We start from the raw sequence: 23,742 nt of genomic DNA, 5'->3' as shown, positions 1-23,742 counted from the left end.
AAAAATCCTGATATGTATCAGGTGAATAATGGCATACACAAATTAAGTACTAGGTGGCATAATAAACTACATGTTTCCTTTGTGAGATTATCTTCCATTCAAAAGAGTGTGCATTTTTCATCCATTAGAATATTTAATAACTTGCCATACAATATATATTCTTTGAAAGACAATATTAATACTTTTAAACAAAGGCTAAAAGATTATCTTATTTTAAATGCATTTTATTCGGTAGATGAATACATGGCATACAGGCAAGCATAATACATTATTGTTGTCTTTCCAAGATTATGTATTATCTAGATTTGTTATATGACTGCTTTTTATTTTATTATTGTGTTTTTATTTTATAATTCTTGAATATTTTAATTGTTGAGACTAGACTGCATTTTGCAATGTCATTTTGCTGACGAATTCAATATCCAGTCCGGTTTCCGGACAATGGATCTGTGAAATTATGTATCTATGTATGTATGTATGAATCAGGTTCTGTAGTGGATTTCCACTCATTGTACTTGGTATCTCTTTATCTTTGCTATTCGTATCTATTACATTATTCCATATTTTACATTTATTTAAGTTAGCGCTCACTGCTTCTTTGCATCTTACTGTTGACATTTGTTGTTTCTTAGAGCCCTCCCCACCTACAACACCTTCACATGTCCTCATTGTCTGGTCACCCTCACTCGAGTTTTCACTTTCCCTATCTTTTTCCTTTCCCCTTTCTTTATCTTCCTGTTGTGACTTCTTAATTTCCATATTTATTTTGTCCGCTTTATCTTCTTGACCCTGTGCCTCTAAATCTTGTACCCAATGTTGGGCATCACCCAGACATCTCTACTTTAACACAGTTGGTACCGATTTGCTTATGCTAAACAGATCATTTATCTCTCTTGCTGCTCTTCTATTTTCTTCACTAATAAATCTTAAGAGCCGCCATTCTTGCCAAATTCCATAACCAAAATATATTATAAAACCTGAAACACAAATAATTCATTATCATAATTAGTTTCATTGGACTAGTTGGCCCATCCTTTCACCAAATGTAATTATTTAAGACAATTAGTGTGTGTTCTTGCACCTACAGTTTGATTCGTATCATGTTCCAGGTGTCAATGAATGTGATACAGGATTACTACAATTGAAGTATTCTCTTTTGACACTAAATCTCAGGAAAGATAAACGTCCTACAAAAATTAATAAATCCATCAAATGATCAATGCAAACTCAGTTGAAAATCGCTTCAAACATTTTTGTAAAGTTTGTTGTTTAGCCCTTTATAGATCAAAGCTGTGTGAATCATATTTTATCATCAGTTCTTTTCCTTCGGGAAAGACATCACATCAACACTTCAAAAATAAGTAAGTTGAAGATGTTTGGGAAACCAACAAAAGGAACTCCAAATATAAACTTTGTGGGAGAAATGTCATGTTAGTTAACGTTAAAGTAAGCATTTCACAAATTTACCACTACCCTACAAAGAGCTAATTGCTGCAATAGCTTCAAGCCCCCTTGAACATGTGTATATGAAGTCTCAGTCTGAGACCAAGGGATATGTAAACTGAAATGTTTTCAGAAAAGCTGGCTTTGGAGACAGAAGGTGACACAGGTGTATCGACTATTACATACAAGTTAATGTTTTTATACCATATTCATCTACTTTCCTGTATAATAATCTGACTTTTCTATGAAAGCAAATCAAATTTGTCAGTATTTAATTAAGCACTCTGCAATGGAAACATATAGGGAGTGTTGCTATAATCCTACATATTCTGAACCTCTATCCTAGATTGAAGTGAATGGTCAGCTTAGTACTATAATAACTCTACTGAAGTGAAGAAAATATTAGTCATATCCATAATACTTTATTATAGTTTTCACTAGAATATTATTTAAAAAAATTAGTTCGTTGTTTTTGGATAAACTCATTTACTTAAACGTTCCCCTTTATTTTGAGGATCCTTCCATTGACTAGGTAATTATATTTAAGACTGTACAATAAACAAATAGTGAAAAAATTAAGTGTAGACATACAGTTTCCAGTAGGATTGCATGTACTACTAAGTCTGTTATGGTGTGTTGTAAGGCTTTGTAGTTGTACAAAATGGACTTACCAATAGCCATCCATACACCAAATCTTATCCAGGTTTCAACACTTAGCATCATCATTAGGTAAACATTAACCACAACACTGAGGCCTGGAAGCACAGGGACAAGTGGAACCTAAAAAGGAACAAAACATGAGAGTATTTTTTCGTGACACAGGATTGACAGACCTCCTTAAACTCAATCATGTAAATGCACGTCCCATGTGCACACACGCACACACACACATGCTTGATAAATATTGGCTTTCTTTGCAACAGTCTGTCCAACATAGAAGTACCAATGGCCATGCCTTAAAATGCTACACAAAGCATATGACATCCTCCAGTAAATTGTAACCACTCTTACTAAGGGATTATTTATTTAAAAAAGAAGTGTTTACAAAGTCATGTAGGAAACAGGATGTGTATTCCATGAATTCCTTAAGTGTCACACGAAAATTTTATTTAGATTTCAATGCCAAAGTAGGCACAGAAGATATTTTCTAAGTAAGAATTGGGAATGAGAGTTTACATGAAATATGTAGTTCTAATGGAGTTAGAGCAGTCAATTTTGCCATGGAAAAAAATCAATTTTCAAATTACATTGCAAAATTCATAAATTTACTTGGACAACTTCTGACTGAAAGTTGAACAATCAGACTGATCATATTTTGATTGGCAAGAGATGGCTTTAAGTATACTTGTTGCCTGATATTTCATGGGAATGCACTGTGATACTAATAACTGTCTGGTGGTTGCAGAAGTTATGGAGAGACTGGCAGTAAGTAAATGAGCTATGTAAACGTTTGATATGGAAAGATTCAATCTCAAGAAACTAAATAAAGTAGAAGGTGAACAATATCAGGTTTGAATCTCAAACAGGTTCACAGCTTTGGAAAACTTAGATTAAATTCAATAAATGTGTTGTGTGTAAAGTGAGATTTGAGGTTCTCATGGCAGTGATTATGAAGATTACTGTTTTGGGATGTGATTGCAGTGACCAGAACTACACTGAGTCACATTCCAGAAGACAATAATATTTTGTATTACCTTGAAGGAGAGCTCTTTCTTGGATGGAGACTGAAGTCCAATGGAAACCATGATCAACAGGAGGCACACTGAGAAGAAGACAACCCCAAAAATTGCCAATGGTTCAGAATTGCTCAAGGGCTCTTCAGCATGCACGATGCAGGCAGTGAGGGCCAAGGACCCCAAAACTAAAAAAGAGAAAATAAATTAAATTGACCCATTGGCTTGAAATTATTTGATACAGGAAAATACATTGTGATGTATTACTTACAGGAAAATCAGCAACTTACACCATGCAGGGAAAATGGAATAGTTCTGTAAGCCAGTCCCCAACCCATTCAAGCATTTTACAGAACCGTCCTATAAACTGAATCTAAATTAACTGCAGCTGGGAATATTTCTGCAAAAGTCGACATCAAATTCTGTATGACATGTTCCACACCCTACAGTCATTTGACTAACTTTGGATCTATGGAATGCAATGTAATGTAAATGTATACTGAGAAGACAGCAGAGTAACATAAGCCTATTTGTGGTCCATCCAAGTGTTATACAGATGTGTTTCAAAGCTAGTAAGTTCACTGTTAGGAAATTCACAATTTTTTGCTGAGTACATTGATATAATAAAAAGAATGCTATGTTTTTATTTTGTAAACATAACTTAAAGTTCTGCCATATCTGAAACGGCATTTAGACAACCTACAAGCTGTACAAGCGGTATTGAGACTTCCACTAAGAATATCTGAGTTCAGGACTTTGTTATTCCTTGTGGTATTTATGATACCATACAAAGCCATGTCTGTCAAGAGTTCTCCAGTCTTCCAGTTCTGTCCATTAATATTAACATCATTAAGACCAAACAATGAAACCATGTCACTGTAAAATATGCAGTCTAAAAAAATTATTAATTAGTTAAATGAAATTTAATAATTAAGGATTCAAGAGGATATGATGAAGGCATGCTACTGAATAGTAAAATCTGTAAACTAAGAATTAAACATATAGTTCTTCATACAGGAATTTTCTGGATCAGAAAATTTTCAAGTTCCACTTTATACATGCAATAATGTCTTACTAAGATCTAAGGCACCTGAACATATGATATACTCACAGAATATCAGCACCTCCCAAGCAACAATTCCACCAGAGAGGGTGGTAGGAGACTTCAGCCTCCTGAAGTTAAATATCTGTATTAAAATTTCCTTGATATTTTTCCATAAACTGTCTTGAGTACTGTGGTCAAGATCTTCATCTACATCAGATCTCTGATACCTGCACATGCATTTTTGCTTTGTTACATAAGTAAAAAGAGAAGTTATATTCTTATATGTACTGGATCTATCGAGACATAGCAGTGGTTGAGATTTATTTTATTTTGGACCAAATCAAATATCACACTTTGTATCTTATTTATTTCTAGATAGAAGCAACATGTAGGATGAGATTTAAATTCTCATTTTGGATATTCTTCTAATGCAGAACTTTAAGGTCACATTTCTTAGCTTGCTGCTCTACATATTCTAAACAGACATCAAACACTTGATGACTGTCAGATTTGAGGTTCTCACGGTAGTGAAGCCTGGTGGACACAGGCCAAGACACTGGATTCTCATTCAGAGGGATCTGTGTTTGACTCCTGGTTAGGTCTGTGTGCAGATTTTTCTACTTACAAATTCAAACCTTCACCTCTACCAAAAATTAAACTTCATGAATGTAAACAAATTCGAGGTGAGCTTTCACAGTCAGTTATAAAAGTTCTGGAGGAACCTGTCTCTCTCATCTTATGGCATGACACTGACTAAATTTTCATATGCTACTGTCATTGAATTAATGTAAAACCATAAACTATGTATTTCCCTAGCATTACAATTAGTCTGAGGAATTGAGAATTTGGTTGAAATGGCTCAGAGTAGGGTACAGTGACGACAGGTGGCATGACTTTGCATGACACTTTCTGAAGTTGAATTCTCGAAAAAAGTGAAGCAGCTGTCATATTTGCCTGGAAGGGACTGAGAAAATAAGAGTTTTGGGACAGCTGCAGTCGGATGAAATTTGAACTAGTAACGTTTAATGACAGTCTACAGCAGACAGTCATTTTCTTTGTGAAATGCTGACATTTTGCTTTACCTTAGAAGCAGAACACAAGCTGCCACTATGCTGTATGCCATTAATGTTCCAATAGACATCATGTCAACCAGTTCCTTGAGGTCAAATATAAGAGTCATGAAAGCTGAAAAGGAAGAAAGCATAGTTACACCCATTGATTCAAAATTATATTCCTTCAATTCACTGATGCCCCTACCATTCCTTGAAAAAGAAATCAACATTTTAGAATTAGTGTCAGGTCTGCCTGTGCAACAGTTCAGGTGGTTAGTTGCTGGCTTCTCAATACAGAAGCCCGAGTTCAACCCCAGGAAAGTCCATGCAGAATCTGTGATAGACAAAGTGGCAGTGAGACAGGTTTCTGTCTCAGTACTCGGGTTTCGCTTTCCAGTTATCATTCGACCAATGCCCCATTCTAACATCTATCATTGGAAGCTGGCACAATAGGCCCATTTGTAGTTGCAGTACCAAGGAACTCACTCTCACCCCATCTCAAGAATAAAAAAGAATTATATCAGAATTAGTCTTGCTGTTACATGGGTTTATCAAGTCCACATTCACAAAGTTCACAGAGAGATAATTCTGATAATTTCTTAAGATTTTATTATGGATTTCATATGTATCTTTCTTTAGCAAATTTGTTAATAACCACCTGAAGAGAAATATAATGCATCTACACACGTTCTCATTGGTCGATACTAACCTGTAAGTATTCCAGCTATCAGTGTCCCAACAACTGGAGTCTGGAAACGAGGATTAACTTTCCCCAAGAAACGAAATATAACACCATCTGATGACATGGCATAAATGATGCGTGGAAGCGGGAACAATGCACCAAACAGGCTATGGAAAAAGAAGGAAAACATATGGTGCATATAATTTTGTCTTAATAGCCATGCTATCATGAATTGAATTGAATTGAATTGAATTTATTTACATTCCGTAAATCCAGTACAGGTGAGACACCATAGGATATGGAACAAGTCAAGTTAGAATACATAGTAGCTATACAAAAATACAGTAATATTGCGATTAAATGAGGTAAACTTATAATACTTATAATACACATTAAACAATGATCAAGAAATTTATCAAGATTTATAATGGACTAAAATAAAATAAAATTTCCATTAAGACATTCATTCATTACTCATTCCATTAATCAAGTGCGTCAAATTAAAATGCATATAAAAGAGACAATCAATAAAAAAGAGACAAATAAAACAGGATAATTACATAATTTGTAGTTTATGACATATTTCTATATCAGTTCATTTGTTGTCACAATCTGTGTGTTCTCTTACATTACACATTATACCCATTTCTGTTGGTAGTATTCTTTCATGGAATAAAAGGAGTGATGAAGTAAAAATCTCTTTAGTGCTCTCTTAAAATTTGGTACATCCAAAGTCAACTCTTTTAAAGTTTGAGGTAAATGGTTGAAGGCTTTAATACCCGCCACATATGCACTCTGACTATACTTTGTCAGGTTCACAGAAGGCAAATATAGATTATTATGGGTTCGGGTTTTATGTTCATGAATCATGGTAATAGCATTAAAAAGATGATCATTATTAATCGTGAATAAAATCAATGAGTATATGAATTGGGAATAGAATGACAGTATTTCGAATTTCTCAAATAGATGTCTACATGATTCTCTTGGACCAAAATTTGCAATAATTCTCATAGCCTTCTTTTGTAGTCTAAAGACATTGCAGGCATAGGAAGCGTTACCCCAGAAAATTATGCCATAGCTTAAAATGGAGTGAATGTGTGCAAAATAAATTACCTTTAATGTATCTAATGGGATAAAATGCTTTATGTTTCTCAACGCATAACATGACCTTGCAATTTTATTGATAACATAGTTAATATGCTGTTTCCATGTGATGGTATCATCAATAATTAGTCCTAGAAATTTAGTTTCTTTCACCTTTGGTAATTTTATTTCATCATCTATGGTCATTGGGGTAATATTATAACAATTCTTGGAACGAAATTCAATATATTGAGATTTTTTAAAATTTAAAGCAAGTAAATTAGCATTAAACCATGTGTCAATATCTTTTAAAGTTTGTTTGAGATTAATTTCAAGTTCTAATTTATTTATGTCAGTTATTATAATACTTGTGTCATCTGCAAAAAGTACTGTTTTATTTTTCCTATTGCTTATTGAAGGTAAGTCATTAATGTAAAACAGAAAAAATAGTGGGCCAAGGATTGATCCCTGAGGTACACCACATTTGATTACTTCCCATTCGGAAAAGCTTCTACTGTCGAATTTGTTTCCTATTACAACTCTTTGGTATCTATCCATTAAATATGATTCTATAAGTGACTTAAATTTCCCTTCTATTCCATAAAATATTAACTTTTCTAGTAATATTTTGTGGTTGACACAGTCAAATGCTTTCTGTAGATCACAGAATAAGCCTCCTACCATTAACTTATTATTCATTGCAGATAGGATACTGTTCATTAACGAGAAAGCTGCCTGTTCAGTTGAGGAGTGAGACCTAAAACCATACTGTTCCTGTGCTAATATATTATTTGACTCTATATGATTAATAAGTCTTGCATACATTAATTTCTCAATTATCTTAGAAAAGGAAGTTAGCAGTGATATGGGCCTGTAATTGGCCATATTTTGAGTTTCACCTTTTTTAAAAAGTGGTTTAACTGTGGCATATTTCAGTCTGTCCGGGAAAACCCCAGTACTGAGAATTTTATTACAGATGTAAGTCAGAGGGGAGACTATAAATGGCAGACTTACTTTTATGATTCTATTTGAAATTTCATCATATCCGGTCGAATTTTTTGTCTTTAACGATTTAATAATTCTTGTAATTTCTTGAGTAGAGGCATATTGCCATTTCATCTTATTGACTGGCAAGTTAAATGAATCAATCAAGTAGTCAATTGGGGTGGGTAGTTCCTGATTTGAACATACATTCTTATTTAGGATGGTAGAATCAGCTATAGATATGAAAAACTTATTAAACGCATTTGCAATTTTGTTCTGATTCCTTATTACTTTGTTTTCAATCATTAAAGATTGAACACAATTGCCCCTTTTTGTTTTCCCTTTTTCCACGTTTATAATTTCCCACGTACTTCTCATTTTATTATTGGATCTAGAGATAAGTTTATTATAGTGTAATTTCTTTGCAGCAATAATCACTTTTGATAATACTTTACAATATTGTTTGTAATATATTTTAAGGTTTAGATCATCCCACTGTCTACTTAGCACTAAAAGTTCTTTTTTTCTTCTGCATGATATCCTAATTCCCTGTGTAATCCATTTCTTGTTATAATCCTTGTGCTCAACTTTTTTTTTTTGAAAGCAGGTATAAAAACATCTTAGGTACGTATTATGGAAATTGTTGAATATAATATTAACATTATTATTTTCAAAGATGTTTTCCCAGTTTTCCCAACTTAATAATTTTTTAAATTCTTCACAATTGTTCTTATTTATACTTCTTATGAAGGTAGAGCCCAGAACTTTGTTTGGCACAGGAACATTCTTGAAAGTAATGACCTGCGCATCGTGGTCCGATAGCCCATTTATACATGGCTTAATGCTATAGCTACGTCTATTATCTATAAATATATTATCTATTAGCGAGGCCGAAGTATTAGTAATTCTTGTAGGAAATTTGACACTATCTTTAAGATTATAGGTACTTAGTAAAACTTCTAGTTTTGATTTTCTGTTATTATTTTCCAAATAATCAATGTTAAAATCCCCACATATTATAAATTCAACATTAGATTTCTGGAGAGAGTTAAGGATAAAATCCAGTTTGACCATAAAAAGATCAAAATCACCTATTGGGGATCTATATATACATAAAACTATTATCCTTATTTTATTAAATTCTGTTTTAATAGCTACTATTTCAATATCCTTTTCTTTTGAAAATTTTTGAACATTAATCACAGTGAAATTATAATCCTCATTAATGAATATACAAACACCTCCATTTTTGTGCTTCTTCCTACAATAGCCTGCGCAAAATTTGTAGTTAGGTATGTGAATTCCCTCCATCTCGTGGACTTTTAAATGGTGTTCCGATAGACATATTATACTAGGTTTCTCATTTATTAAAGATAGAGTTAACTCATTAATTTTATCTTTCAAACCCCTTATATTTTGATGAAATATCCTGAGGGGGATGTTTAAATCATCACTCCTTTTAACCCTTTTCCTTGAACATTTAGGTCTGTTTGTGTCTACCATAAAAAATCTTTATTTCTTGAGATTGTGGACTTGTTTGGTCTACTTGAAGATCTACATATATTAGTTCTATCTACTTCTTTGGAATGTATTTCCTGATCTATGTTGTATTCAGTTTAGTAGAGAGCATAGAACATGAAAGGATTACAGTCTTCTCAGATACAATGCTGTGTAGAATTTATTTTTGGTTTTGTTCACCATCCAACCCTCCAACATCACAGCTTTCTGAATCAATGGAAACATAGTATCTGCTCCAAGATCCTCCATTTGTTCTCATATTGCAATCATCACCTTCCCTCTGCCTAATACTACTATTAGTGTACATTTCAGAGAGATATCTGAGACCAACAAACTAAGATTAAAGCATAAGGTTGAACTACAGGAGCCAATGAAATGAGTCAAAAATACTACTGTCTTATATTGGCTAACTACCTGAAACTAGTTCATAGTCTACATACCAAATCTGCTCAAAAAATAATTTTGCTTATCCCATATTTCATTCAATAATAATCTTAAGATAAAATTCAAACTGGCCTACAAAAATTGACCCAGATTCTGACTTCTCAGCCTTACTGGTAGTGAAAACCTAACACTGAACCTTTCATTCATTCATTTATTTTTCACTTCATGGATCCAATCATCTCCCCGTAGGGCTGGATATAAAACATGTCTCATATTACAAATTCATGATGACTACACATCATTCGTCCTTTGTCCAGTAAAATATATATTCAGGCCTCTCACAGATAGCTCAAGTTGTCAGGACAACACACATAGGTCATGGGAAAACCACTGTCAAATTCACACCTTGCCATTCCACACACAATGGCAAGTCATATCATCCAGTTACATTATAAAATATTAAAATTCATAACAAAAACAGACATCATACATACTACTACACTTACAACAAGCAAGTCTCAACAATTATAATTCATGCATACAAACCATTTATTAACTCAGCTTTTGAGCCCCTTGCATGCTCAACAAATTCATCAATACAGTAAAATGCATTACTTTGCAAATAATTGAAAGCTTGAAGTGCAACCTGCATATTTCAATTTACAGCAGATTAAATTGGTCCAGGACTGGAAAAAATGGTATTACTCTCCGCCCATACCAGGGAATAGAATAAGATTCATTACCCTTCTTCAGAAGCCCTAAGTCTGTCATTTACGATACAATTCATACTCCACAACAGAAATAATTTCTAAGGTGGAAATACTCAGCATCAAATTAAATTATGATAATTCAATGAAGCAAGTCTTAAACTGAGGCACAGTAATGGGAGTTACATTTTATGGTATTTTAGACAAAGAACACTTCCAAACATTCCTTGGACGCTGTTCCTTGACCCTTACACATCACAATATGAGAAAACATAATAAGGACCATACCTGGTAAGGAGGCCAAAGATGGCTCCAATACTAACAATCCATTTAGCAGCTGGCCAGCCAACATACTCAAATGCTTTAGGTATTGGGCCATCTTCATCCTGTAAAAGTGACTTAAAAATGAATTACACAAACAAGATGTTTAAGGTAACATTAAGATTACAATATTATATTTAAGCATCTGTTACATTAATATATCTCCTATTATACACAATATAATTCCATCAACAATGCAACTATTTCTTCTTCACAATATGTTTCGGCTGCAAACAGCCATCATCAGGTGTCTCAGCTACGCCAAGACTGTTCCACTGTATAAAATGTCCACTTCTTCATATAACACATAAACGTGATATTTCCTAGTTTAAATATATTTCTTACATATTGCAGATGATAACTACAACAACATACTTACATACTGCTAACAACATGCTAACATCCATGCCACTACAGTAAAAAATCCAAAGACAGTGAGATTGAACTCTATCGTTTGGATAACTGGACGATGCCCCTAGCAGATTTGTAAAAATTTTAAATTAAAAATTAAATTTAGACAGTTTATAAAATTTCAACTAATACTAACTAGGTTATTGATTTTAAAATCCATTTCATTTAAATTAGGAAATATCGTATTTATATGTGATGTGAAAAAGTTGTTACTTATCTACCAAACTACATGGCATCATATTCCAGAAAACTAATCTTAATATTGTGAAATGTATACCTGTTGCTAGGCAATGACCGCGGAATAAGCAACTATACAACAGCTGTTTCTAAGTAACAGTTCTGCCAACAGACATGAATGCAACAATTCCACAGCAACAACTGCACTGCAACAGAGGAGCAGTGTTTTCTACATGATTGGTGCCTAAAAGTTATAAGCAGGACAAATGAGTGGAGAGAGTTAGTCAGCTGAGAGATAGTCTGGAGGCAGTCAGTCAGTTGGTTGATGAATTAGTGAGTTAGTTTAGACAACTGCTGGGGTTCAGTTGTTGTGAGCTGCTGCCAGGAGAATCTGGTAGCTGAGGCCAGGGACAGTTCAGGAACCCAGAGGAAGGGGAACATCCACCATGGAAGCCACTACCAAGCAACGGCTAGTGAAGACTACAACAGACTGAGAAGACCTAGTGTGTCCCATAGTGATTTGTGAAGTGTGTAGAACAGTGACAGCATAATTCTTACTCATAGTTAAGAGTTGAAAGAGTTCAATAAATCCGTTTAACAATCCAAACCCCATTTATAGTCACTCTACCATGTGACAACATTCATTTCTGTCAGAACCTCATGTCTCATAAAAGTAAAAATATTCAAAAGGACTAAATTTCCTTGCACCTATACTTAAAAGTGCAGTGTGAACAAATAAGAATAAATTACAGAACCATTTCCCCAACAGCTATGTTTCATCTTCTTCAGTTCAAACCTGTCCACACTGTTCAAGCTGCATGTTTCTATTCTTATTTACAATGAAAATAACCTTAAAGATCTATGTCATAAGACATTAAAAATATCTGTTACATTTATTGGCATTCAAATAACTGTACTGTGTATGCCACCTCTGTATTGCCAAGGTGAGTGATTAAGCATGTTTACACATTTGGCAACCCTCAGTGCATGAATTTCATACCTAGTTTCCTGAAAATGCCTCCATCTGTTCTAAAGTTAGAGATAAAACTTTCCTTTGAAAGAGGAAAGTATAATCTTTATCAACATTATGCAAAAAAGTAGAAATCTGTAATATTCTCCTTTCAATATTCCATATCATCTATGTCAAATGTTCAAAATGAATCTAGAGTTCCAAAAAAATGTCACATAGTTCAAATTTAAGGTTCTTTTGTGATCCAACTTCCTAATGAATTGAGATGTACACTCCTGTCTTCTACTTACTGAAGTTTCCATAATTCGTGTATAAATTCATAATGTGTATGTATTAACAGTCTTCATGTGCATACAATCCCATTTACCACTGCTACACTACATGTTTCGGCAGTATGCTGCCATCTTCAGTGTATCGATCCGTCAACTATTTCACTGCTTGCCTTTATATGTCCATTTACAAATAATATTAAATTTGTATATGTCCTTGTATAATAATAAAGTTTATGTATTTAAAAATGATTAAAACCTATTATCTCTAAGTTTTAAATACATAAACTTTATTCTTAAGGACATATATAAATTTAATATTATTTGTAAATGGACATATAAAGGCAAGCAGTGAAATAGTTGACGCATCAATACACCTGAAGATGGCAGCATACTGCCGAAACATGTAGTGTAAAAGTTATAAATGGGATTGTATGCAGTTGAAGACTGTTAATACATACATGTTATGAATATGAATCAGTGCAACAGGACACTAAAATACAACATCGTGTATAAACCTTATCTTACCTGAAGGTAATATGGGACCATCAGAGTGAGTACAGCTGAGACTCCAAAGTAGGCAAGGAATATTATGGTCAGTGAGGCCACAATTGCTATAGGAATTGCCTTTTGGGGATTCTTTGCTTCTTCACCTGATGATAATACAGAATTTCATGAATTGTATATTAATATCTTCATCATAATAAAATGTATCTGCATTTTCAGGGAATGTTATATTTTGCATATTTTCTAAACTTTTCTGTAGAACACTAAATAACTTACAGTTTTTCCACCAGCACTACAGCAAAGTAAGGCTGCAAGGTGGTTTGCAGTAATACCATTACAATATCAGAATACTGAATCTTCAGTACAATCCCAATTTAACAGATAACACTTGTGTGTTGTAGCTCAGATGTATATTTAAGGGACAATCTGATGCTACAGGAAGCGAACAACTATATGATTATTTTATATTTCACATCCTGTTGAGTATAATTGTCAATGGTACTCCAGCTGTCCACACAACAACTAATGAAACATATATACAAATAACAATCAGGTTATTATAACTATCACACTACATGCTGCTGTTTGGAGACTGTGATGCCATATTTAGGTACACAAAATTTGCTCACCTGTCGTTGCTACACAGTCAAAACCCACAAATCCATAAAAGCAGGTGGCTGCACCACTTATCATTCCAGTGACCCCGTATGGAAAGAACCCACCTTCACCCCAATTGCCAGAGGGCAGATCTTCTTTAGAGAGAGTCCAGTTTTCTCCATTTGCTGAAATTGCAGTGTTTCAGTCCTGTAGTATATTTGAAACTTGAAAATAATGGTTATGTACGTGAATGGATCGATGAATATGATAAAATAATAATAATAACAATAACAACAACAACAACAACAATAATAATAATAATAATAATAATAATAATGTGTTACACATCTGTGTATTTCATAGACTTCATAAACATAATATCATACAGTATTATACCTGAGGACAATGTTGTGCTTTCCTCCATTTTATATATATGGCACCATCTTACACAAAAAATTCCTGCATATAACTCTGTACAAATTATATACAGTGTCTTGTCACTTACTATGCTACAAACTTTGACCGTTATAAGTTCATTATCAAATTAACATACATACATACATACATCAGCGTTTCAGAGTATTCACAAGTGTGCAACTGGCACCAAATATAAAACCTGTCAAACAACAGTCACAAGAAAATCATAGATAAAATCGCAGAAACATCAATTCAACCATAGTTAAAATCTAAACTGAATACCTCAGATAAATAGATACAATGATTACATACAATTTTACCAACAAAATAATTAGCAATACATCATAATTCTCCTTCCTTAACTTGCACTTTGTCTATACTGATGCCTAATGCGGGACATCGGTCAGCATGCACTCCCCTTCTATTCCTTAGCTGTTGATCCCGACAGAAGAGCAAAAATTAATCAACAGTATATGACGGATTATGTATTAGGACATCTCTTATTTCATTTATAAACTGTTTTTTATCATGTACTAAATTAGCTAAATATCCAGGCAGACTGTTAAATATTTTTATACACATGCAATGGACCCCTTTCTGCCTCATTGCAAGATGTGATTGCAGGACATGTAAATTTCTTTCGTGTCTTGTTGGTCTCTCATAAATTGAATAATCGAAAGTAAAATATTCCAAGTTATTTATCCTAAAAGTCATCGAAGATAAAATATACTGAGACACCAATGTTAATATATTTAACTTTATAAATGCTGGCCTACATGACTCTCTATGTTTCATCCCCTTTATTATTCTAATAGTCTTCTTTTGTAAGAGAAAGATCTTCTTGGCCTCTGACGAATTACCTCAAAAAACTATTCCATATCTCATGAGTGAATGAAAGTGTGCATGATATATCATTTTAAGTGTTGTAACATTACTATATATTTTCATAATTCGTATTGCATAACATGCCTTTCCCAATCTGGGTAACAATGATTCAACTTGTGTCTTCCAATTCAAGCACTTATCAATTTCAATGCCCAAAAATTTAATATGAGTTTCCTCTTGTAATAATTCATCATTAAACTTTAAATGTACAGGCACATTGTCACGATTGATTGTTTCAAATTTTAACACTTTAGTTTTCCTCAAGTTTAGGGATAAGCCATTGTATTTAAACCACTGATTTAAGGAATTTAAAGTAAGTTTAGACCTTTCTTGAATTTCATTGATATTAATACCTGACACTAATATAGTTGTATCATCGGCATACAACAATGACTTGTTGTCAGTACCTAATGCTGACGGCAGGTCATTAATATATAAAATAAACAACAAAGGACCCAAAATCGAGCCCTGTGGCACTCCATATTTGACAGTTCCCCAGTTTGAACAACATTTACCATTTTCATTATTATAGAGTTCAACTCTTTGTCTTCTATTTGCCAGATAGGACTTCAACCATATTTTTATTTTACCACCAATGCCATATGTTGCTAATTTACTCAAAAGAATATCATTCATTCATTCATTCATTGTACATTCCATAAATCCATATACATAGATATAGAACCAGTCATATAGTACAATACAAATATAAATATATATGTACAGTTTATAATCATTAAAATAGATAAAAAAATGTGTTAAATTTATATCAAAAAACAGTCTTACATCACTATACATAAAAACTATGCAATATTAAAATTGTTTATGCTATTATCCTTATTTCTAGGCAAATTTGTTACTAAAGAATTCATCACATGTATAAAAAGAGTTTTGCAATAAAAATGTTGTCAACTGAATTTTAAAATTTTTCAGTCATTACACATAGATTTGATTTTTGGTAGCATGTAACCCCCATGTAACATATTCCTTTTTGGATTTGTGTCAGACTAGTTTGCGGATAATGCAGATCACAGATAGATCTGGTACTACAATTATGCATTTGTGAGCTGAATGTGAACAATTCCTTATTTACTATGACAAACAGAGAGATCGACAATATATATTGAGCTATGACTCACACAGTCAAACGCCTTTGTCAAATCACAAAAAATTCCCAATAAATGATTGCGTCTTTCCAGCGTTTCTAAAATATGCTTAGTTAATGTATATATTGCCATTTCTGTGTTACTGCCTTCTCTAAATCCAAACTGTGCAAAAGACATTAATTGCAGAAATGCGTGATAATGTGGGATGTTCCCACAGTATATATGTGTTGCTTTACCCTATTGTACACCACTCTTTATTATCATTATCATTATCATTTATTTACATGTCAAAAATCCTTTATAAGGTCATAAGACTCAGGATATAGACAATAGTCCAATATAACAATTAAATATAATAATTACAAAAAATATAATACATGTTAAAATATTTATGTAAACATAATTTTAAAATTATAAAATTTGTAATTCAACTTTTCATTACTTATGTATATAATCCCAATAAAATCAATTATCAATTTTTTTAACCCTGTAATCAAAAAATTCATCACTACCATAAAATGAATGTAAATGGAGAAATTGTAATAGTGCTTTCTTGAATCGATTTTTGTTTCCGGATAACTGTTTTATTTTGCTTGGAAGATTATTATAAATTTTGATTCCAAAAATAAAAAATCTTAGAAAAACTTATTAGCAATGATATCGGTCTATAGTTTGCCATAATTGCCTTCTCACCTGTTTTATATATAGGTCTTAATGAGGCAAATTTCATTCTATCAGGATATATTCCATGCTCAAAAGATGCATTAAATATGTGACACAATGGTTTACTTATCTCAGTTATACAGTATTTCAATATCTTACTAGAAATGCCATCATATCCTGTAGAATCTTTTGATTTTTGCAACATAAGTATGCTCTTTATTTCTACCTCCGTTGTAGGTATTAGCTTCAGTTCAGGGAATTTATCAAATTTCAAAGTGTCTAAGAATTTAATAGCTTCATTTTTATTGGCACTTTTCGTTTCCAGATTCTCAGCTACAGTTGTAAAGTATTTATTGAATACTTCTACTACTTCCTTAGTATTAGTTACTTTGCTATTCCCCACTTTCAATTTGGTTATATTATCTGGGCCCCTCCTTTTCCCAGTTTCTTCCTTAATAATCTTCCAGGTTAATTGTATTTTGTTTTCCGAGTTACTTATAAGTTTTTGGTAGTACAATTTCTTAGCTTCTTTTATTACTTTCGTTAATGTCATACAGTACCTTTTATAGTACGATTCCAATCTTTCATCCTTTGATTTTTTAACTAAGCCATATAAAGCTCTTTTATGATTGCAAGATGTTCATATACCTTTGGTTATCCATTTATTGGTGTCTTTCCTTTTTTTATACACCAAGGGAAAGCAAACAGAAATAGCAAACATAAGAACACAATGAAAAAGTTAAATAGTTCCATTCAGTGTGACTGGTTAAGATTTTCTTATTTCAATTATTCATGCCCTTACATGAAATTAGGTGCATTTCATAATTTTATACTCATGTTTATTACAGTTTTAATTTGGTTAGTAAATATAATAAGCCCACTGGCATATTACAGCACATATACCGAGTGAATGAAAAATGTTTTGCAAAACTTTGAGATGTGGTTCCACACACCGAAACAATGAATAAAGTATATATCAATGTGTATTTGAAGAGTCACATCTCTATTCTTGCTTCCTGTGATGATTCTAATCGCCCTCTCTGAATTTTTAAGATTTTAGTGCTATCTGTAGAATTTCCCCAGAATATTATTCCATACAATACAGCGGAGTGAAAGTAGGCATAGTAAACCATTTTCATTACTTCCTGAGACGTGTAGGGTTTAATAGATCTAAATGCATAACAAGCTGCACTTAGCATGTGTAATACCTCTTCAGTATGTAATTTCCAAGGCAGTGGTCAGTCGGTATAGTTCGCTTGCGGACTAAAATAACACTTTTTTTTTGTATACTGTCTATAAGTGATACAAAGAATTTTGTGTCAAGTGCTTTAAAAATTGTTTTGATAGCATAGCTTACATCCAGGTTAATTTGGAATCCATTTTTAGTTGTAAATTGTATGGGATGGGTATTATAAAAATTTCATTAGAGATTATTAACTCTGAACCATTTATTTAAGTATTCGAATACGGTCATTATATCACATATAAAATGTGTTGTGTTACAGTTGGTAACTATTATACTAGTATTGTCTGCAAACAGAATTGGTTTAGATTTATTCTTAATTATCCTGTTTTATTTGTCTCTTTTTTAATGATTGTCTCTTTTATATGCATTTTAATTTGACGCACTTGATTAATGGAATGAGTAATGAATGAATGTCTTAATGGAAATTTTATTTTATTTTAGTCCATTATAAATCTTGATAAATTTCTTGATCATTGTTTAATGTGTATTATAAGTATTATAAGTTTACCTCATTTAATTGCAATATTACTGTATTTTTGTATAGCTACTATGTATTCTAACTTGACTTGTTCCATATCCTATGGTGTCTCACCTGTACTGGATTTACGGAATGTAAATAAATTCAATTCAATTCAATTCAAGTCATTTATATAGAGAAGAAATAGCAAAGGATCTAGTATGGATCCTTGTGGGATGCCATATCTTATTGTACCCCATTTTGAAGCTATCTGATGACTAAAGTGTACATCTTTTATTTCCACCCTTTGATATCTATCCACAAGGTACGATTTAAACCAATTACTGGCCTTACCATTTATTTCATACCAATTTAACTTGAGCAGTAAAATGTCATGATTAATGCAGTCAAGTGCCTTAGCTAGATTCCAGAAGGTCAAATAGTAATTTTTTAACAAGGACACCAATTCATATGTTGCTTTTTCTGTTGCTAGATTTTTCATAACTTAAAAATTGTTCTTTTGCTAGTATGTTGTTATTAATTACATGTTCAAGTAGTCTGTTATATATCACTCTTTCAAGGATTCTTGAGAAAGAGGTCAGTATGGATATGGGTATGTAGTTAGAAACATCCATTCTATCACCTGTTTTAAATAATGGTTTTGCTAGAGTACTTTAGGCATTGAGGAAAGACCCCTGATAAAAGGGATGTATTACATCTATGATTTAGAGGTGAGGTAATATAAGCAGAGCTGACTTTAAGTAATTTAAAGGATATTTCATCATATCCACGTGTATTTTTAGGTTTAAGGGATTTAATGATGCTTTCAATTCCTTTGTTGTTGAAAATTTGAGTTGTATGTTCTGAAAGGAGTTGTTAAAGGCATGAGCCATGCTACTATAATATATCTGGAATATCTTGAGATATGTTGTCCTTTATATATTCTAAAATTCAAAGAGGCCATAGCTCCAAAACAAGACTGTTTTTGACTCATGTTCATACAGACTTTTTTCATTGTTTCAGTGTGTGTAACCATACCCCAAAGTTTTGTGGAACATGTTTATTCATTCTGTTTATGACAAGCGTAAAATAACAGCTTTGTTGAAATGTTTATGCGTATGGCCTGATGTTGACAAATGAAATGTAGAATCTTTGAAGGAAATGAAGAATACTCACTCACATTTGAATGCTCCTGTGATAATGACATACAGTACCACACCTATATTTAAGAACGTGAACAAGTTATTCACTGTTGATGATTCCTTTGCACCAAATGCCAATGCACCTGAAATTTGAGAGAATTTAAAAAAATATTATCTACAAGTGAAGCTCATAAGTAGGAAGTTGATCATATAAGGACCAACAATGAATGCTTTTAATTTTTTAATTTAGTTCTGAACTTTTAAAATATGTTCTACTTACAAACAAAGAGCAATGTCATGCCACAAGCAAAGAAGTCTGGATATTCTGCAAGTTTCATTGAAAGAACTTCAACATCCATTGGCATAGATTCACTAAATGCCCTTTTCATTGCTCCATCAGTCAGACTGTCAATGTATGAACTCAGACCACGAGCCACACTTGCTGCTCCTAGAGAAGACCAAATTCCAAATCATACAGTATGAAGTTCTCACAGTGGTGGTTATCTTCTAGGATACAACACCATGTAGTCTCTGAAAGTAAACTGATGTTTCAGAGGAACATGTCGCCTCCATCTTCAAGGTCGAAGAATAAGCCAAGCAAGAAAGCGGCGTGAGAGCAAGTGACAACCAGAGCACTTATTCTCAAACCCTGAAGATTGAGGTGAGATGTTCCTTCGAAACATTTTTTGACTTTCAACAGAATACATGGTGTTATATACAGCCCACAAGACAGAATTCTTCAAGTTCTAATCAGCCATGAATTTAAATAAATGCTTTGTGAACTACCCAATAACTTTATCGGACCCTTAACTTACAGTTGTGCTGACCAGAATATTTAAAAAGGAGGTGGAGGAAGGCGATGAGCAGGCCTTTAAAACTGAAGAATATACCTCTTTACAAAGAACCAGATTTAACTAGCACATTCATTGGACCTGCTATTCTAGGCATGTAATCTGTTCAGACAGGCTCATGCACAAAAGGACATAGAATTGTTACAAAAAAAAATTGTTCCCCGTGAATTGAAAGTTTGAAATTACTTACCAATTGAGTACTCAAGAATGAGATTCCAGCCAATAATAAATGCTACAAGCTCGCCAACACAGACATAACTATAAATATATGCTGAACCTGCCCTGGGAACACGTGCACCAAATTCTGCATAACATAAACCTGTAACCCATTATGAATATGGTAAATAGCAATGCACATACTTCAGCGAACTCTTCTTTATACCACATTGCTACTACAATATTTTCCATCTCAGGAATAGCAAAGAAGATAACTCACAGAATTATCATAACATAACTGTGAAAACATTGTTAGAATCTTAAGTTCCTTACTCTGTAACCAGAGATCGGGGATATCTGAAGACATGAAGAAAGCAGTCTTCTGGGATTTGGCACCGTGTATATGTGGTGTTAACCGACGTTTCGGAGGAACGTATCGCCTCCATCTTAAGGGTAGAAGAAAAAATATAAGAAATCTGCAAGTGAAGAGACCGTGAGAACCGGTATAGCTTTTACCGGTTCTCACGGTCTCTTCGCTTGCGGCCTTTTTATATATTTTCTTCTACCCTGAAGATGGAGGCGATACGTTCCTCCGAAACGTCGGTTAACACCACATGTACACGGTGCTAAATTCCAGAAGACTGCTTTCTTCATAGTTACGGCCGTGAAGGCCTCAAATCTTACATCTCAAGACATTATCAAATATAAATAAACCAGCAGATAAGATTTTTCAGGCTGATTGCTTGATAAATATACATGCAATGAAAGAATTAGAGCAACTTGATGTATTTTTCTTATGTGGCATTTGTTTAATGATGTCAGTATTACTGAAAATGGCACTACATCATTACATATCAGTTAAATTGTGTTATCATTTTTTGCAAGTGTACGGACATGAATTTAAACCATTTGGGAAATATTTTGTGACATCTTTATTATCTTGGTACATTCAGGACTTGTATGTAAAAACATACAACGCTGTTTGTTGCAAAATAAATGTAATTAACGTGGGGATAAAAATACATAACAGCTTGCCCCCTGAATTAAAAAGAATACAAAATTTTAAAGTTTTTTAAAAATAAATTAAGAAGTCATTTATTACAAAACTGTTTTTATTCTCTGCAGGAGTTTTTTGGTAACAATTATGGATGGTAGTTTGGTGGCTTGAGTTGGTTCTGATGTGGTGTGGATGTACATATATAGATGGTATAAATGTATGTGTTGCTTTATATTGGAATGTTTGGGTTGTCATCCGCAGTTGACATTTGACATAAATGAACAATGAACAAAGTTGCTAGCTTCAGCGAGGGGATGATGATCCTAAGATGATTGTCTTGTTCTTAGTCTTGTGTATCATTTTGGACATTTTTAGGAGTTGTTGACTTGTAGTGTTTTAGATTATTTAAATTGACTTGTCCAATTGTACTTGTGTAACAGTTTATGGATGTAAATAAATTATGAATTATGGAATGTAACACCATCTAAATGTTTTCTTCTGGGTTGTGACACCATATAGTCTATTAAACTATCAAACTCAAAGGGTCAAAATTTAAATATTCGCCACCAATATAACCCTCCCAGTATTTCACTCTAATACAACCCTTCCAACATTAATATCAAAACCAATTCCAATCATACACAGTAAAAGTCCTGCTCTGCTTCTCTCCTCTGGTCATAACAAAGTCCACAGTCTAACCTTTTATCTCTTTCACTTCCTAAATATTTACCATTTGTGAAATATAAATCTACCAGAGAAAGAAGAGGAAACTATTAAAAGTAGAAAAATTTGTCATCCCCCCAAATGTACTGTCTCACACTATCCCCCCCACCCCACTCTTTTCATGTTTCAAAGGGTTAACCCGCTTTTCCATAACACTGCAATTATAGGCCCTCAGTTACCTGCAAAAACAGAAGCAACAGCAGCCAAGAGAAATGACAATACCACAGCAGGGCCTGCAACAGTTTTTGATACTTCACCAGCCAGCACATACAGCCCAACGCCCAATGTGCTTCCCACACCCAATGCAGTAAGATCAAGTGCATTCAGCTTCCGTGCCAGCTTTGTCTCACCCAATGCTGATTCCTGGAACACTTTCTTCTTATTCATTTTCCGAAGAAATTTAACTATCGCGCTCATTGTCAGTGTGAAAGAAGCCTTTAATCTGTACAACACACAGCAGACTAAGTCAGCTCACTGTGACAGCAATATTTTATGTTATTTATGCTTTTGAAAAAGAATATTTAAGTCTGTGTTGCACTTACATATGACAATAGTTAATTCATGATAGTCAATTATCTGTCACTATACTGACAAAACACCGATTAGAGATAACATTTCAATTGTAACTCATGATAAAAAGAGGTATCAACAATTCCATTGACGCATGCAACTTATCTCTCAGTGATTGCCTCCAAAAACCAGGTTATATACGTATATAGATATATATATATATATATATATATATCATAAAGTCTGTATTGAAGCTTCATAATTTTAATCAGAAAAACATTCCTACAGTCTCTGTATACTTGAATTTTACAACCACATGTCATATTGAGAGATTAGTGATTGAATAAAGTTAGCTGACATTCATTATTTACTGAAAAACATTTAAGATAAAAAACATCTGATGGTTTAGAAGGGAAAGGAAAACATTTCAGAATTAGCACCCATAGAAGATATTTTGTGCCCACCATAAAGATTCTGAATTATCAAGTACTGAAATTAGGCAACAGAAGAACTTACCTTTCTTTCTAAGTTCTATGAATGGCAGGCTGGATTTCAAGATCCTTGTACTGAAACCAGCATGAAGCAAGTATCAAGCAGAGAAAATCATGTCCCTCTGGAAAATTTGATAAACTTACCCCAAACACAAAGTTGGAACATAGACATGTTCACCTGAGATGAAGTAGTTCTCCCAGCTGCCCAATCATCCTTTGTCATGTGGATGCCATTACAATAACGGGTAGCTGAATTTGTAACTGTTCTGCAA

At 33.3% G+C, this 23,742-nt stretch overlaps 1 protein-coding gene across 1 annotated transcript; it reads right to left on the bottom strand.

Moving 5' to 3' along the window:
- Positions 1 to 935: 935 nt before the first annotated feature.
- Positions 936 to 23,742, bottom strand: LOC111862981 (cationic amino acid transporter 2; the record flags this gene model as incomplete). The annotated part of the gene is given in 13 exon segments (XM_023848886.2): positions 936 to 977; positions 2,115 to 2,223; positions 3,138 to 3,304; positions 4,228 to 4,388; positions 5,244 to 5,346; positions 5,923 to 6,062; positions 10,863 to 10,960; positions 13,251 to 13,375; positions 13,859 to 14,011; positions 19,781 to 19,885; positions 20,023 to 20,190; positions 20,784 to 20,912; positions 22,649 to 23,742. Coding segments are annotated over 13 exon segments (1,738 nt in total), but the record flags the coding sequence as incomplete, so codon positions are not given.

The sequence above is a fragment of the Cryptotermes secundus genome, unplaced genomic scaffold (genome assembly GCF_002891405.2).
Source record: "Cryptotermes secundus unplaced genomic scaffold, Csec_1.0 scaffold1016, whole genome shotgun sequence".
NCBI classification, from domain to species: Eukaryota; Metazoa; Arthropoda; class Insecta; order Blattodea; family Kalotermitidae; genus Cryptotermes; species Cryptotermes secundus.
The sequence above is the reverse complement of the archived record's forward strand: the minus strand, read 5'-3'. Positions and strand labels throughout refer to the sequence as shown.